The sequence below is a fragment of the Mobula birostris genome, chromosome 8, assembly GCF_030028105.1.
Source record: "Mobula birostris isolate sMobBir1 chromosome 8, sMobBir1.hap1, whole genome shotgun sequence".
Lineage (NCBI taxonomy): Eukaryota > Metazoa > Chordata > Chondrichthyes > Myliobatiformes > Myliobatidae > Mobula > Mobula birostris.
In genome coordinates this window covers 49,586,568-49,604,030 of record NC_092377.1, presented here as the reverse complement: position 1 = coordinate 49,604,030, position 17,463 = coordinate 49,586,568, and the positions used below count along the sequence as shown (strand labels likewise).

Here is a 17,463-nt window from a genome sequence, read left to right as displayed (position 1 = left end):
CATCCATATCGCTCCTCTAAATCATCTTTCCAACATTACCACCACTTTCCTGACTACATCAACCCACTCCCCAAACATTTCAAATAAACCACCACCACAATTGCTTCCCAATACTTATGTCCTTTCTTAACTTCCTGCTTTCAGCTGGTGGATTCTGGTGTTTAATTCTGAGGTTCTTTTAGAAGTCAGGAACGAGGCATAAAACTTGTTACTTCACAATTGAACAAAGGGACAGGCCTACTTGAAGAGAGAAACTAAAGTAAGATAGCCCATGGCACAATGCAAATACTTTCATACAAGGGTCCCCAACCTTTTTTGCACCGCAGACCGGCCGACTGGGCGGTGGGGGGGGGTGTTGGTGTTCCAGCAGGGTAGCAATCTTTCTCACTCCCAAGTAAGGGACAAAAGTACCGGTCAAATACGGGACACTTGTGTTTATCCCGAGAGAGACTACCATGACCATGAAGCCTTGCGCAGGCACCTGTGTGCGCATGCGAGTACGTGCCGATTTTTTTTCTACAAATCGGTTTTGGCATAATCTTCCTGATTCTGTTAAGTTAAACTACACTGTACATACATTATTTCTGCTTTTATAGGCTGTGTATTTATCATATCATTCCTGCTTTTACTATATGTTAGTGTTATTTTAGATTTTATGTGTTATTTGGTATGATTTGGTAGGTTATTTTTTGGGTCTGGGAACGCTCAAAAAATTTTCCTGTATAAATTAATGGTAATTGCTTCTTTGCTTTACGCCATTTTGGCTTACGAATGATTTCATAGGAACGCTCTACCTTAGCGGGGGAAATACGGGACAAGGGCGGTCCCAAATGGGACAAACCAATTTAGCCCAATATACGGGATGTCCCGGCTAATACGCATCAGTTGGCACCCCTATGTTCAAGTTCAACAGTGCATGACAGGGAATGAGGAAAGCTGCAGATGACTCATATCGTTTCCTCATGGCCTGCTAGCACATACTTTGTGGCCCGGTACTGGTCTGCGGCTGGGTGATTGGGGACCACTGCTTTAATACTATAGAGATAAGAAAAATTTCACAGATAAAAATAATCCAGTTAGAAAATATTTATTTAATACTTTATCAGCTAATGAGAAAATATTCATTCAGAACAAAGAAGGTAAGAAGCTTCCAGAACTATACTTTGTGTAACACTAAACTTTTATGTATATAAAGGATACTTAAAATACAGGCAGATGATTGATTGTTAAACAACAAAGAAAATGACAATTAAAATTAAACAGTCGGATCCAACGCTTCCATAATTATATCTCTACCCCTCTATTACAGATCAGACTCAATAAAATTTCTTCATAATCTACATCCTCATCCTGTGCAAATGTAGAACATGGCAGAAATAGCTTTGTGTGTGTTTAACCAGATATAACCAATCATTTTGTGCATGTGCCTTGGACTTCTTGCATGATTGAAAGCAGCCTAGGGATCTTGCAGAACTGAGACTCATGCTTTACAAATCTAAAGCTTTTGAAACATTAAATGGGAGACTTAAGGCAAATCGAGACATGAGTTGTTAATTCTAAAGCAGTGTTAATTTGTCTAGAAAGAAATTGCACATCAATAATGGTATTCAACAGAAATAAAATATAGTTGCTAGTTAACAAACGAACACTGCTATCATTAATAAGTGACATTTTATATTTGTGTTGTGGGTGCCATTGTGGAAGTTGTGGTAAGGCAAGGGTTAAAGACAATGTACATGTAAAAATAGTCTGGAGCAGTTGTAGTCAAGTGAGACCTTTAAATGGAGACTGCCAGAGTTACTACTACAGCCGAAATAGACTAGGGTGACCATGGCACCGTGTACTTAAGCCAGATGAGTGAGCAGTCTTGTGAGACTTTTCTAGAAAGGCTTTCCTAAAACATAGCATCTCTTTACACAATAGGAGGTGCTGGAGACAGACAAGATGGAAATAACGGGACGATGTCAAACACACCCAAGAGCTAAGAGACATTTGCTTTACTAACTTTAAAATATCAGCTTGAAGTTTCGATTGACTTTTAACACCCCTATTGTGAATGGCGATTTGACTTTCCAAACAAGGCACTCAGACAAATTTACCAAATGGTCAATATCTATAACTGATAAGCTAATTCTGTATAAAAATAGCAGTTTTCTGTCCTGGCTTCAGAACAGTGTGGACCACAGGGGCCCATGCTGTTCTTCTTGTGCACAAGTAAAAAGAATGCTTGAGTCCTAAAAGTGTGTTTGTTCTGGGCCCAGTTATTTTATTATTGGCAATGACACCATTACTGATCTTGTTCCTTTTATTTTAGGATATTGATGCAGTGATAGAGCAATCTAAAAAGGTAAGTGCTAATGTATTTCAATTAATCAATCCTTTGATTAAATAAAATACAATATAACTATGTGTGTTAGTGGCAAAGATATCATTTACACACAAGCTTTGAGGACCAAGTAACCCTGAATTGCATTGCACTTATCAGAGTTCTCTGATACTTGTCAGATTTTTCCCCACTTTCTTTCTGGGATCGTATTTGGGAAATAAGCATGTAACTTTGAAAATAATCCAAATTCATGATGGATTAATTGGCTACTCTCAATTATCCCTGGGGTAAACTAGAGGTTGGGAAATTAGGGGGTGGAAGGAGAGAGAATAGGTTGTAGGGAAATAAATGGACTGAAGAATTGCTCTGGCAGCTGGAGTCATCTTGTGGGTTAAGTAGCCTTGTTCTGTGTCGTGAGAAAATAATGATTTTTGTCTGACATAAAAATATTCTAAAGAAATGTGTTACTGCTTTGTCAATAATACTTAGTGTATGAATAGCTTGATGGGACTTCAACCACTGTCTCTACCCAAGTGCAACATTTGCCCATTTCACAGCCTCTGGTACAATAAGCAGCACAGTAGATTGTCACTCCAGCTGATCTGGAGGAAGTGTATTAGGAATTGGTTATCATGTGAGCATTTCTGCTGAATATGTGATCTTTAATTGGAATTGGCCTATATTAGACTGCATAACAATGGCTGTTGCTGGTGCAACTTGTCAATGCGGCATCTTTTCGTTTTACAGGTTGGACTCCTCGCTCTTGTGGCAGTAGCAGAGCATGCTGGAGAATTTGAGAGACTAATAGAGCTTTCAAACAAGTATGTGTGTCATATTTTCATGGATTTGAAAAATCTCAAATCTTTAAATTGCTTTCATTCAGATCCTGTGATTTGGAAGTGAACAGTAGGGATCATGCATGTTTTGATTGGTCCAATGCTGAGATAGCTGACACCAGTTCCAATTTAGTAGAGGTGCAATATAAAAAACAGAAGCAGAATTAGACTAGTTAGCCCCTGAGCTAATTCCGCCATTCAATAAGATTTTGGCTAATCTTCACCTCTATGCCAGTATCCTGCATGAAATGTATTATTGCTTGACTCACTTAGTTTCCAACACAAAACCTTCTGTTAATCTGCATCTTGAATTTACTTAGCAGCAGAACCTCTGCTGCCTTCATGGGTTGAAAATTCCTGACCCCTGGGTGAAGAACTTTTTGCTCATCGCTGTCCTGAATAGCTTGTCTGGTATTTTGATACTCTAACCCAGGGAATACATATGCACATAACCTCAAAGTTCACAATAAATTTATTATTGAAGTACATATATGTCACCATATGCAACCCTAAGATTCATTTTCCAGCTGAGATACTCAGTAAATCAATGAAAGACCGCACGCGTGAGGACAGACAACCAGTGTGCAAAGGACAACTGCAAATATAAAAGAAAAAAAAGAAATAATAAATAAGTGAACAATAAATATTGAAAACATAAGATGAAGAGTCCTTGATAGTGAAAGCTGTTTGTAAAGAGAGGTTGCTTCCGGGTTGCGGGGTTTTACTTCCGGTTTCTACCGTGGTGCATGGTGAGAGAACTATGCGCACTGGGCAGAAAGAATGGAACTAAAACCCCGCGACCCGGAAACAATCTCTCTTTACAAACAGCTATCAGTAGCTGGAGTATTGCTGTGTTACCATTATCCTAATTAGTATTACTTATTTTTATAATGCTCACATTACAACAGTATTTGTGTATTTATTTTTCATTTTTTTTGGGATCTACTGGGAAAGTCTCAAAGATCAACCGGTCGATCACAATCGACCAGTTGGCGATCACTACTCTAAAGCATACAGGGACAACTAGCTTAATTTCTGCTTAAAGTATCCCAGTCTGATGAACCTTCACTGGAGATCCTCTATCACAAGTTTATTTTTGCATAGAAGTACCAAGTATACGCCAAATTCCATGTGTGGTTCACTAAGGCTCTGTGTAATTGCAGTAGGCCACCATTACTCTAATAGTCAAATCCTTTAGCAAAAAAGGCCAGCATCTTATCTGCCATCCGAATTGTGTGCTGTAACTAAATGTTAACTTTCAGTAATTCATGTACAAGGACACCCACCTCCCTCTGAAAACCAATGCCTTTCAGTTTATTACCAATTCAAAAATAAATCTTTTTTTTTTGTTTTCTACCAACATCGATGATCTGACATTTTTTAATATTCTATTCTATAGGGCAGTGTATCTGCCATATTTGTCCATTTACTCAGCCGGTCTCAATTCCTTTGAAGACTGTCTACATGCTTCTCCCTGGCAAACTAATTTACGTCATCAATAGAATGGATAAAGTATGCCTGGATCTCTCACTATTTTTGGCATCAAATCACTTGGCTAGGAAAAACAAGTCAGCCAGCAGACAGCAGGTCACAGTTTCTGCGGAAAGAGAAACGGAGTTAATTTTACATGTTGAAGACCCTTCATAAAAGCTAGCAAATAGAGGAAACAAACCAATTTTAAATTACAGGGAACTAAGATGGGAAATGGAGTCAATGGATTTCTCTGAGAGCTAGCATAGACACAGGCTATGAATGGCTCAAACTATGTCATAAGAAAATATGAAAGGTATTTCCTTTGCCCTATCCATTCCCCACTGTCCTCTCTGCATTCCTTAAACTAATTTCTTTTCTATTCTTCCCAGGTCTTATGAAGGACCCTCAAATTGCAATGTTAATTCTGTTTGACCTTTCTCCAATTCTGTCTGACTTGCAGACTTTTTCCAGCCTTTTCTGTTTTTAATTCAGATTTCCAACAGTTTTATTAAATATATATTTTGAATACTCTGGGCTTGATCTATTGTCTTTGCATCCTTGACAGAATCTTGCTCCCTGTAAGAATAAAAATAATGCACAATCTAGAAAATGCAGAAATGAATCTCTGAACTTTCTCTTTGTTCTTCATGCATATTTTTATTCTTTAAACTGGCATGGAATGCCCTTCTGTTTCATTATTCTTCCTATATAATTTAGATTGTAGTTTGATGTTACCAAATGCATGGTTTTTAAGTTTTGAATCGTTCACTGATGACATTGTTAAAAGTATAGGGGGGGTGGGACTTCAGGGGTAAAGAAACACAATCAAAGTGATAATTACTTTTCATAACAACAGTACTGATATTTATATCTTCAGAGTTAAAATTGCAATGTGATTGGATATGCAATCCTTTTAGAATTTGGCCTCTTGACTGAAGCTCCATCCTTTGTGCCAGAGTTTGTGGTCATGCTTTCCATTGCTTGGGCATAATGCTCTGAACTTGTTTCTTATACTAACTTACTTTACTCTATAAAATCCTTTTTCACCTACTTAATCATTCCTCTTTGTAATATTTCCCCGGCTCAGTATCCTTTTCAAATTAAGGCTCTGTAAATCACCTTGGGAAACCTTTCTATTTAAGTATGTAATATTAACATGTACTTAAGAAAATGCCTCCCTGAGTATTCATTGAAAGGAGCAAATTTGGTGGGACAATACATGTTTTGCTGGGTAGCTTACCAATTCAAAGTTTATTTGCGACAAAAATGTGTTACCTTGTTCTCCTCTCCCAATGGAAGCCTTGTGAGATCAGCACAAGCTGGATTTGTAAGATCATAAGACATAGGAGCAGAATTAGGCCATTTGATCATTGCTGATTTACTATCCCCTTCAACCCCATTCTCCTGCCTTCTCCCTGTAACTCTTGACACCCTTACTAATCGGGAATCTATCAACCTCTGCTTTAAATACACCCAATGATTTGAGCTCCACAGCCATCTGTGGCAATGAACTCCACAGACTGACCAACCAATGGATAAAGAAATTCCTCCTTATCACTGTTCTGAAGGGATGTTCTTGTATTATGACGCTGAGCCCTCTGGTCCTAGACTTCCCCACTACTGGAAACATCCTCTCAATGTCTATTCTATCTAGGCCTTTCAATATTTGATAGGTTTTAATGAGATCCTTGTCATTCTTCTAAACTCCAGTGAGTACAGGCCCAGAGCCTTCAAATGTTCCTCATACATTAACCCTTTCATTCTCATGAACCTCCTCTAGACCCTCTCAAATGCCAGCACACTTTTTCATAGACAAGGAACCCAGAACTGCTCACAACATTCCAAATGCAATCTGACCAATGCCTTATAAAGCCTCACCATTACATTCTTGCTTTTAAGTTATTAAAATGCTAATTTCTTGCTCTCAAAATAAATGCTAATACTGCATTTACCTTCCTAAGTACTGACTCAACCTGCAAGTTAACCTTTAGAGAATCTTGCAGGAGGTCTCCCATGTCCATTTGTACCAGTGATTTCAGAATTTTCTCTTCATTTAGAAAATAGTCTACCAAATTGCATGAGCATTTATGTACTTCCCTACACTATATTCCATCTGTCACTTCTTTATCCTTTATCCTAATCTGTCTAAGTTCTTCTGCAGATGCCCTGCTTCCTCAACACTGATTAGATTCCCCTCCACTTACTGTTGTATCGTCTGCAAGCTTGGTCACAAAGCTATCAACTCCATTATCCATATCATTGACAAAACATGAAAAGAAGTGGTCCCAAATCCGACATCTGTGAAGCATCACTAATTACCGACAGCCAATCAGAAAAGATCCCCTTTATTCACACTCTTTGCTTCTTGCCAGTCAGCCAATCATCTGTCCATGCTAGTATCTTTCCTGTAATACGGTATATCCTTGCTTAGCAGCCTCATGTGCAGCACTTTGTCTAGGTCTTTTGAAAATCCAGGTATACAACATCCACTGACTCTCTCTTGTCTCTCTTGCCCATAGTTTCCTCAAAGAATTCCACCAGATTTGTCAGGCAAGATTTCCCATCCAGGAAACCATGCTGAACCTCCAACTACTCGAAAACCTCATCCTTAATAATGGACCCTAATGAATGTGACTGATTAATGGACTCTAATCTAAAAGAAAAGAGCAGGAAAAGGGATTCTGGGAAATCATTATCATTTGTTCAGGAGAGAATTTGGGGGAAACAACAGTTTGTGCTCAATGGAAAAGAGTATAGTCGATGTTTTGGGCTGAGACTCATCAGCAGCTGCTGCAGAACAGCAAATTTCACAACATATGCAGGTGATATTAAACCTGATTCTGATAAAAAGTCATAACAACAAGTTGTAGATGAACCAGTTGTCTGCAAAAAAATTGAAGGCAAATTTGTTTACCCCATCTTTTTGTTATTTTTCTTGATGTTTCTGGACCATTCCTAACAAGCCCAACTGCTCTCTTACATTTATAATTTTTTTTGCCACTTGAGTGATTTCACCGACGTGATATTTTGATGCATCCTTGTTACACAGTGTCATTCTGCTCCTGCTTCTCTCAAATCTTAAATGTAAACTTCCTTCATACCCATTTCATCAATGAAATTGTATTCAATGCTGTTTCGGAACTTTGTCTCAAACAAGATAAAGTCTGCAGATGTAGAAATCCAAGCAACACACACTGCTAGAGGAACTCAGCAGGTCAAGCAGCATCTATGGAAATGAGTGCAGTTGAGATTTCGGTCCGAGACCCTTCAGCAGGACTGGATAATAAAAGCTGAGGGGTAGATTTAAATGGTGGGTGGAGGGGAGAGTGAGAAACACAAGGTGGATAGGTGAAATCTGAAGGGGGAGGGATGAAATACCGAGCTGGAAAGTTGATTGGTGAAAGAGTACAGGGCTGGAGAAGGGGGAGTCTGATAAAAGAGGACAGAAGCTCATGGAAGAAAGAACAGGGGGGAGGAGCACCAGGGGGTAGACAAGGAGATAGGGAAAAGGGATGGGGAATGGTGAAGGAGGGGCATTACCAGAAGTTGGAGAAATCAATGTTCATTCTATCAGGTTGGAGGCTACCCAGACGGAATATAAGGTGTAGTTCCTCCAACCTTAGTGTGGCCTCATCACGACAGTGGAGGAAGCCATGGATAGACATAATCCAAATGGGAATGGGAAGTGGAATTAAATGGGTTGCCACTGTAAGATGCCACTTTTTCTGGCGGACAGAGCTTAGGTGCTTGGCAAAGCAGTCTCCCAATCTATGCCAGGTCTCACCGATATACTGGAGGCCACACCAGGAGCACCGGACACAGTATATGACCCCAACAGACTCACAGGTGGTGTTGCCTAACCTGGAAAGACTGTTTGACGCCCTGAATGGTGGTGGGGGAGGAGGTGCAGGGGCAGGTGTAGTACTTGTTCCACTTGCAAGGATAACTGTCGGGAGGGAGATAAATGAGGAGGGAGGAATGGACAAGGGAGTTGCTTAGGGAGTGATCCCTGCAGAAAGCAGAAAGTGGGGGGAGGGAAAAATTGCTTGGAGATGGGATCATAATTCTTCGCAACTTCCGCCATCTCCAGCGGTATCCCGCCACCTTTGAGTCTGTTCAAGAAATTGTTGTTCATACCTCAACAGATCGATCACTTATTTTATCAAAGAAACATGATAGCCTACAAAATTATAGCTGGCAGTGTTTTGAATGAATATATATATTTTTTAAAATGCCAGAAAGATATTCCGTCTGGGTAGCCTCCAACCTGATGGCATGAACATTGATTTCTTGAATTTACGGTCATGGCTCCCCCCCCGACCCTCTTTCACCATTCCCCATCCCCTTTTCTCTCTCTCACCTTATCTCCTTGCCTGCCCATCGCCTCCCTACGGTGCTCTCCCCCCCCCTTCTTTCTTCCATGGCTTTCTGTCTCTTTCACCAATCAATTTCCAAGCTCTTTACTTCACCCTCCCCCCATCCCCGTTTCACCTATCACCTGTGTTTCTCCAACCCTCCCCCCCACCTTTTAACTTGACCCCTCATCTTCTTTTCTCCAGTCCTGCTGAAGGGTTTTGTCCTGAAACATCAACTCTACTCTCTTCCATAGATGCTGCCTGGTCTGCTGAGCTCCTCCTGCATCTTCTGTGCGTTGCTTAGATATCCAGCATCTGGAGATTTTCTCTTCTTTCAGTTTGTACCCAAATCATCCTTTGCCTTTCAAAAGGAGGAGGATCAGGTCAGACAGCCTGTTGGAAAGGGGGTGGGGGGGAATAGTAGGTTAAGGCCTGGACCCACTGCAGTTTGCCTATCACCACAATAGGTCAACAGCAGACGTAATCTCAATGGCTCTTCACAGTCTTAGACCACCTGGACAATACAAATACTTATGTCAGGATGCTGTTCATTGACTATAGCTCGGCATTTAACAATATCATTCCCACAATTCTGATTGAGAAGTTACAGAACCTGGGCCTCTGTACCTCCCTCTGCAATTGGATCCTTAATTTCCTAACTGGAAGGCCACGATCTGTGCGGATTTGTGTTAATATCTCCTCCTCGCTTATGATCAATATTGGTGTACCTCAGGGGTGTGTGCTTAGCCCACTGCTATACTCACCCTATACCCATGACTCTGTGGCAAGGCATAGCTCAAATACCATCTATAAATTTGCTGATGATACAACCATTGTTGGGAGAATCTCAGATGGACAGGGTATATGGGAGCGAGATATGCCAACTAGTGGAGTGGTGCTGCAGCAACAACCTTGCACACAACATCAGTAAGATGAAAGAGCTGATTGTGGACTTCAGGAAGGGTAAGACGAAGGAACACATACCAATCCTCATTGGGGGATCAGAAGTGGAGAGAGTGAGCAGTTTCAAGTTCCTGGGTGTTGAGATCTCTGAGGACCTAACCTATTCCCACATATCAATGCAGCTATAAAGAAGGCAGGACAGTGTCTATACTTCATTAGGATTTTGAAGAGATTTGGTATGTCAACAAAAACATTCAAAAACCTCTATAGATGTACCATGGAGAGCATTCTGACAGGCTGCATCACTGTCTGGTATGGGGGGGGGGGGGTGCTGCTGCACAGGACCTAAAGAAGCTGCAGAGGGTTGTAAATTCAGTCGGCTCCATCTTGGGTAGTAGCCTACAAAGTACCGAGGACATCTTCGGGGAGTGGTGTCTCAGAAAGGCAGTGTTCATTATTAAGGACCTCCAGCACCCAGCATGCCTTTTTCTCACTGTTGTCATCAGGTAGGAGGTACAGAAGCCTGAAGGTACATATTCAGCAATTCAGGAACAGCTTCTTCTCTTCTGCCATCCAATTCCTAAATGGACATTGATCTCGTGAACACTACCTCACTATATATTATTTCTGTTTTTGCACGATCTATTCTTCATATGTATTCTGTAATTGATTGATTTATTTATTGTTATTATTTTTTCTTATTCTATATCATAGAAACATAGAAAACCTACAGCACAATACAGGCCCTTCGGCCCACAAAGCTGTGCCGAATGTGTCCCTACCTTAGAACTACCTAGGCTTTACCCATAGCCCTCTATTTTTCTGAGCTCCATGTAGCCATCCAGGAGTCTCTTAAAAGATCCTATCGTATCCACCACCACCACCGCCGCTGGCAGCCCATTCCACGCACTCACCACTCTCTGCGTAAAAAAACCTTCCCCTGACACCTCCTCTGTACCTACTTCCAACCACCTTAAAACTGTACCCTCTCGTACTAGCCATTTCAGCCCTGGGAAAAAGCCTCTGACTATCCACACGATTAAAGCGAAACTGAAAGTGGATCTCTGCAGGCCTGCGTTTCCATCTATTTGACTCGCTAACGAACGAGCGCTGCAAAATAAACTGGATTACCTGCTGCTGCGTCTAATCCAGCGGGAAACGAGGGATGTTGTATGCTAGTCCTGACAGAAATGTGGCTTTAAGACGCCATTCCAGAGTCGGCCATCCAGCTGGAAGGAAGTCTCTTTCCAGGTGGATGTATTACATTGAACTGCTGCTGCTAAGTTAACAAATTTCACGACACATGCCGGGGATAATAAACCTGATTCTGATCTATACTCTGATGTAGGGGTACTTATCTGGAGGCCTCCTTATTCAGTATTGTAAAAGTCAGCATGTTGTCTGACAGTGTCCAAAGAAGCCCACAGCCAGTCCAACGTGTACAAAGCTCTCCTCCTAGAGGAGAAATGCAAAGGAAATATGTTGCCTCACTTGTCTTGACTAGCAAGCTGCTTCAAGGTCAGAAGGTGCCTACTATGTGAATGCACAAGGTTGAGTTTCCAATGTAACATGAAGCACAATGATTTTCCAAACGCAGTGGTAGTGTTCATTTTCTTCTACTGAAATGTTTGAATTTTATTATTTTATTATTGAATTTTATTATGAATTGAATTATTGAATAATATTGTAAAGATTCTAAAAAAATGGGGAAAATGTTTTTCAAACTGATTTGTTAATTCAGTGGTAATACACTAGTACCGTAAGGGTAAAGATAACCAGCTTGATAGAAAAGAAATTGCAGTATTTCATTTAGTTATCCAATAGTAATACGACAGTGTTAAGAGAGCTGTGGGTAAGAGTTTTCTGAAGGACAGTAGTCTGGTTTGGTGTCTTTGAGCGGGAGCTGCGGAGTGGATCAGAAGGGAAGATGCCGAAAAATGATGTTGGAGGGAGGGTTTCTGTTGCAGGAATTGCTTTGTGCAGACTAATTGGGGGGGGGGGGGGGAGAGAGGGGGGAAGGGGGGGGAGAGGAGAGGAAAAAAAAGACGGAGAAGACGGAGATGTTGCGGGTGCTGTCACACAGGTAGTGGGTCCAGCATGTGAGTAAGACATACACCCCCCTGTATACTCCAGTATGAGCTCCAATAGTTACGTGCACATTGGAGTAGTTTAACTGTAATGGGTCCTGTTCTTTACTTTTATTTTTCCTATTAACTGTTAGATAAAGCTGAAACTGGTAAATATTCTTTATAACTTTATTAGATATACGATCCATTATTTCTTGCTGACTGATAATTGTGTATGGGCAGTATTTAAACAGTCTTCACTCAAATCTAGGTTTCTTTAATCGGAATGTCATGACATTCCTGTTTGGTTAAACCCCAAATCATACCTACCCTGGACGTATATTGTTTATGAAAGGTGGGCTTCTCACCGCTGAGTCATGTGGCTATTAGCCAAGTTTGCATACGAGCCCATTCAAAGGGTTACAGTTTGTGGAGGCTCGTCTGGGATTTTGGATGTTGTTTTAGGATTGATTAAGCGGTTTGTGTGTTTAAGCCTGTGTTTAAACTAGTGTCGGGGAAAGTGATTAAGGTACTTTATTATGGATGCCTCAGGGATAAAGGGTGGGTACAATTCAAAGTGGTTATCCACAAATAATGCTGGTGTTCTGAGTGGTGTGGATGTTCGAATTCCTGATAAACTGCTACTGAGACTGCTGAGTTCTGTAAAAATGTTGGGAAAAGTTACAGTGATTGAACAATATTTTGACCAATCAGCTGGCAAGGATGTTGTGTTAGTCCAGACTAGCAGTGACGTAACTGAAGTTGTGCTGCTGATACGTTGGGAGACTCTGGAAAGGCGGGGTCATGGGCAGTCCATATTTTTAGAGAAAGGAACATTTAGCTGAGGGTGAAGGCTTTAAAGGCAAGTTGTTCTTGTTTCTGCGAAGTCGGGAAAGAGTTGTCTGATGTGAAAGATCTAACGGGTCCTTCAGTTGATGGAAATTCTGAGCTGGTTTTGGCTATACTGTTATTGGCTGATAAATGCCAAAGTTGTTGTAGGCTGGAAGTGTTCTCTGGAGTCAAGCCCACACCTAGTCGGGAAGAAGAACATATGGAGCAGAAATCTCAGTTAATGGCTGAGTGGCAGTGCTCAGGTAATATGAGAAAACAGAGACTGGTAGATAGTCTAAAGGGTCCGCCGGCTGATATAGTGAGGTTCCTAAAGGCAGAAAACCCATAAGCTTTGTCGGCTAATTTCCTGCAAGCTCTGGAAGATGCTTTTGGCACTGCTGAAACGGCAGCTGATCTTAGGATGAAGTTTAGGCACACACTCCAGGGGGAAGGAGAAAAGCTGTCTGCCTTCCTTTTCAGGCTGGAGAAACTGCTGCACAGCTTGTGCCACAAAGGGGGCATTCCACTGTCTGAGGGAAATTGTTCGAGGGTGGAGCAAGTTGTGAAGGACCCGCTGTCTCATGACATGATTGCTCTACGTATTCGAATGACTCACCCAATGCACCCTCCTCCATCTTTTACCGAGTTACTCGGGGAAGTTAGAGAGGAGGAAAACATGATTGAGAAGTAGAACATTTCCAAAAGCTGAGAAGTGTCTTCAGTTGTATCCTCTGCTGCTAAAGTGACCCCTGGTGCCACAGAGTTAGAGGTTTTGAGGAATAAAGTGGGAAACCTTTGACCTGTGAGTGCATAGTTCATTGAAAGCGGCATCATTTGTATACAAGGTTATAAAACAAGAATTTAAAATGCTGGTCTTCTTCAGCAATGAGTATAGAAGCTGGGACATTATGTTACAGTTGTGTAAGTCGATGGTGAGGCTGTACTTAGAGTACTTTGATCACCCTGTTGCAGGAAAGAAGTGGTTAACTGGAAAGAGTGCAGAAAAACAGTATGAAGAAATTGCCAGGACTAGATGGCATAGCTCAAATACCACCAATAAATTTGATAGAAACATAGATAGCTAGAAAACCTGACGATACAACCATTATTGGTGGAATCTCAGGTGGTGACGAGAAGGCATAAAGGAGTGAGATATGCCAACTAGTGGAGTGGTGCCGCAGCAACAACCTGGCACTCAACGTCAGTAAGATGAAAGAGCTGACTGTGGACTTCAGGAAGGGTTAGACGAAGGAACACATGCCAATCCTCATAGAGGGATCAGAAGTGGAGAGAGTGAGCAGTTTCAGGTTCCTGGGTGTTGAGATCTCTAAGGATCTAAGCTGGTCCCAACATGTTGATGTAGTTATAAAGAAGGCAAGACAGTGGCTATACTTTATTAGGAGTTTGAAGAGATTTGGTATGTCAACAAATACACTGAAAAACTTTATAGATGTACAATGGAGAGTATTCTGACAGGCTGCATCACTGTCTGGTATTGTGGGGCTACTGCACAGGACCGAAAGAAGCTGCAAAATGTTGTAAATCTAGTCAGCTCCATCTTGGGTACTAGCCTTCAAAGTACCCAGGACATCTTCAGGGAGTGGTGTCTCAGAAAGGCAGCCTCCAATTTTAAGGACCTCCAGCACCCAGCATGCCCTTTTCTCACTGTTATCGTCTGGTAGGAGGTACAGAAGCCTGAAGGCACACACTCAGCGATTCAGGAACGGCTTCTTCCCCTCTGCCATCCGATTCCTAAATGGACATTGAATCTTTGGACACTACCTCACTTTTTAAAAATATACAGTATTTCTGTTTTTGAATGTTTTAAATATATTCGATATACATATACCGTAATTGATTTACTTATTATTATTATTTTTTTTTAATCTGCTAGATTATGTATTGCATTGAACTGCTGCTGCTAAGTTAACAAGTTTCATGTCAGATGCCGGTGATAATAAACCTGATTCTGATTCTAGAAGGCCTGAATTATAGAGTTAGTTTCGCTATGCTGGATCTTTATTCCTTGGAACAGAGAAGAATAAAATTATAGGAGACATTAATTAGGTGGACATAACTATCTCAGGTTAGTAGAGAGCAGAGATTTGGGGCGAACTATGAAAGATTTAAAAGGGATTGCAGAGGATGGTGAGTTTATGGAACAAGCTGCCTACAGGAACAATAATAGCATTTAATATGCACGTGAATAGGTACATGTGCCATTGCCGATTAACTGGACTCTGAAAGCATACACCCATTCATCAGTCACACTATTAAGGAATATGGACTGAACACTGGAAATTGGGACTCGCTGGGTTGGTACTGTGATTTTCATGGACATCTTGGGCTGAAGGGTCTGTATCTGTGCAGTATTGCTTTTTGTTTCTATGATACCATCCTGAGATCCACTTGATGACTTTGCTCTGGAAGTGGCAGATATTTTAGAATAGGAGTATGCTAGCATAATCTCATCATCAGAATCAGGTGTAATATCACTGGCATATATTGTGCAAATTGTTTTGTGGCAGCAGTATATTGCAATACATATATTTTTGCAAAACTATAAATTTCAACAAGAAATACAGTGGATTCTGGTTAATTGGGCCATTGGTTAATCAGGGCTGCCATTTATTTGGGACAACTTTTAAAGAACAAAAACTAAATTGAGAAAATAGCCAGGATTCCCTTTGTTTATTTGGGACAGTATCCCGCTTAGTTGAGGCAGAAGACTGATACTGAACGTTTTCTAACTAGCATCAATTGCATGCACTTGCATAATCATTAGATACTACAATGTGGTCTATGCTGTTCCAAAGATCAGTTTTTAAACCGTATCAGTTGTGCATATTTGTGTTCAAAAAGCAGTTTTTTTTTGTCACTGACACAACATCCATTCAGGCAACCTGCACTGAGTTGGATGGCTGGCTGAAATCTGTGGACAAGTCTGGCCTACCTGGGAAGTTTAAAGCCTGGGTGTATCAGCATGGCATTCTTCCCAGAGTCCTGTGGCCCCTTCTTATCTATGCAGTTCCGATCTCGACATTCGAAACCTTAGAGAGGAGGGTTAGCAACCACCTCAGGAGATGGCTGGGGCTGCCAAAGAGCCTGGACACCACAACAAACTGCAACTGTCCTTCAAATCCTTGGAGGAAGAATTCAAGGTAACAAGAGCTAGAGAAGTGCTACAGTATAGGGACTCAAGTGACCCGAAGGTGGCTAGAGCAGGGATCCAAGTAAGTACTGGCAGGAAGTGGAGGGCAGAGGAGGCTGATCAGGAGGGAGAGGCGAGGCTGTGTCACAGGAGGCTGGTGGGAGTGGTCACATGAGGCCGAGCTGGGCTAGGATCCTTTCCAATTCCCCAAATGGACACCAGAGGGAAGGAAAGGCATCGTCTAATTCAGGAGGAGGTGAGAGCAGTAGTGGAGGAGATGAGAGCCTGCAAGGCAGTGGGAATGAAGCAACAGGGAGCTTGGACAAGATGGGAGAATGCGGTTGAGAGGAAAGTGACCTGGGCTGATCTTTGGAAAGCCGAACCACACCGCATCCAATTTCTCATCCAGGCAGTGTACAATGTGCTTCCAAGCCCATCAAACCTGCACACATGGGGCAAGGCAGAGTTATCTACGTGCCCACTGTGCTCCAAGCGAGGAACCCTGGAGCACATCCTCAGCGGCTGCGCTAGGGCACTTGATGAGGGACGGTACAGGTGGAGGCATGATCAGGTCCTGAAGACCATCGCTGAAGCCGTCAGCGCAGGAGTTGAGTGGGCGAAGCGGTCCCGACCCTCCAAGCAGACAATTGCCTTTGTCAGAGCTGGGGAGCAGCCAATACCTGCCAAAAGAACATCTGCAGGCATTCTGACCTCTGCAAGGGACTGGTAGCTGTTGGTGGACCTCGAGGGGCAGCTGAAGTTCCCCAACCATATCACAGCCACCACCCTGCGACCAGACGTTGTCCTAGTGTCTGAGTCTACTAAGCAAGTGGTGCTGCTGGAGCTGACAGTCCCATGGGAAGATAGCTTGGAAGAGGCCTTTGAAAGGAAGCTCTCCAAGTACACAGAACTGGTCAGCAACTGTCAGCAGGCTGGATGGAGAGCGAGGTTTCTCCCAGTGGAGGTTGGTTGTAGGGGATTCGTAGCCTGTTCTTTCGTTAGAGCCTTCAGCATTTTGGGCATCGAGGGAGAGAGGAAGAGGAGAGCCATCCGCAGTACTGCCGATGCGGCAGAGAGGGCCTCAAGATGGCTGTGGCTCAAAAGAGGGGAGCCATGGAGTCATAGTAGCTAGCCATCTGGACACAAGCTGGGGTCTGATCAGCCCTGGATGGGTCACCTGGAGGAGGTTGTATGATGTTGAAAGACCTGAAACACCCGATGATTCCAGGATCAACACTGAAGATGTGTCCAGAAGCATCAATAGATGTATGTACACAGTGGTGGGAAATAGTAGTAAGACAATTTGGTACGGTTTTTCTTACCATGGTTTCAAGCATATAGGCTTGGAATTGCCAGAAAGGGCTGGGAGTGAAAATGAGATGGTTACACAACTTTAACAAGTTAGGAATTATGAAGGTATTTACAATCATCTTGAATGTTACAAAGACAATGAAGATTTGGAGGATGCAATCATCTAAAGTATTGTATGAAGGCAGTACATTATCTGCAATACGTATCTGCA

The 17,463-nt window shown here is 42.1% G+C and overlaps 1 protein-coding gene across 3 annotated transcripts in view; it reads left to right on the top strand.

Moving 5' to 3' along the window:
• Positions 1–17,463, top strand: part of LOC140201296 (putative deoxyribonuclease TATDN3) — an 82,955-nt gene that overhangs the window by 8,311 nt on the left and 57,181 nt on the right. For 2 of the 3 annotated variants that reach the window (XM_072265161.1, XM_072265160.1), the window contains exons 2-3: positions 2,315–2,347; positions 3,074–3,147. In XM_072265161.1, coding sequence (XP_072121262.1) covers positions 2,315–2,347; positions 3,074–3,147 — 107 coding nt within the window. Of the gene's footprint in view, positions 1–1,923; positions 2,106–2,314; positions 2,348–3,073; positions 3,148–17,463 lie in introns of all 3 variants that reach the window. The other variant, XM_072265162.1, reaches the window with a different exon arrangement.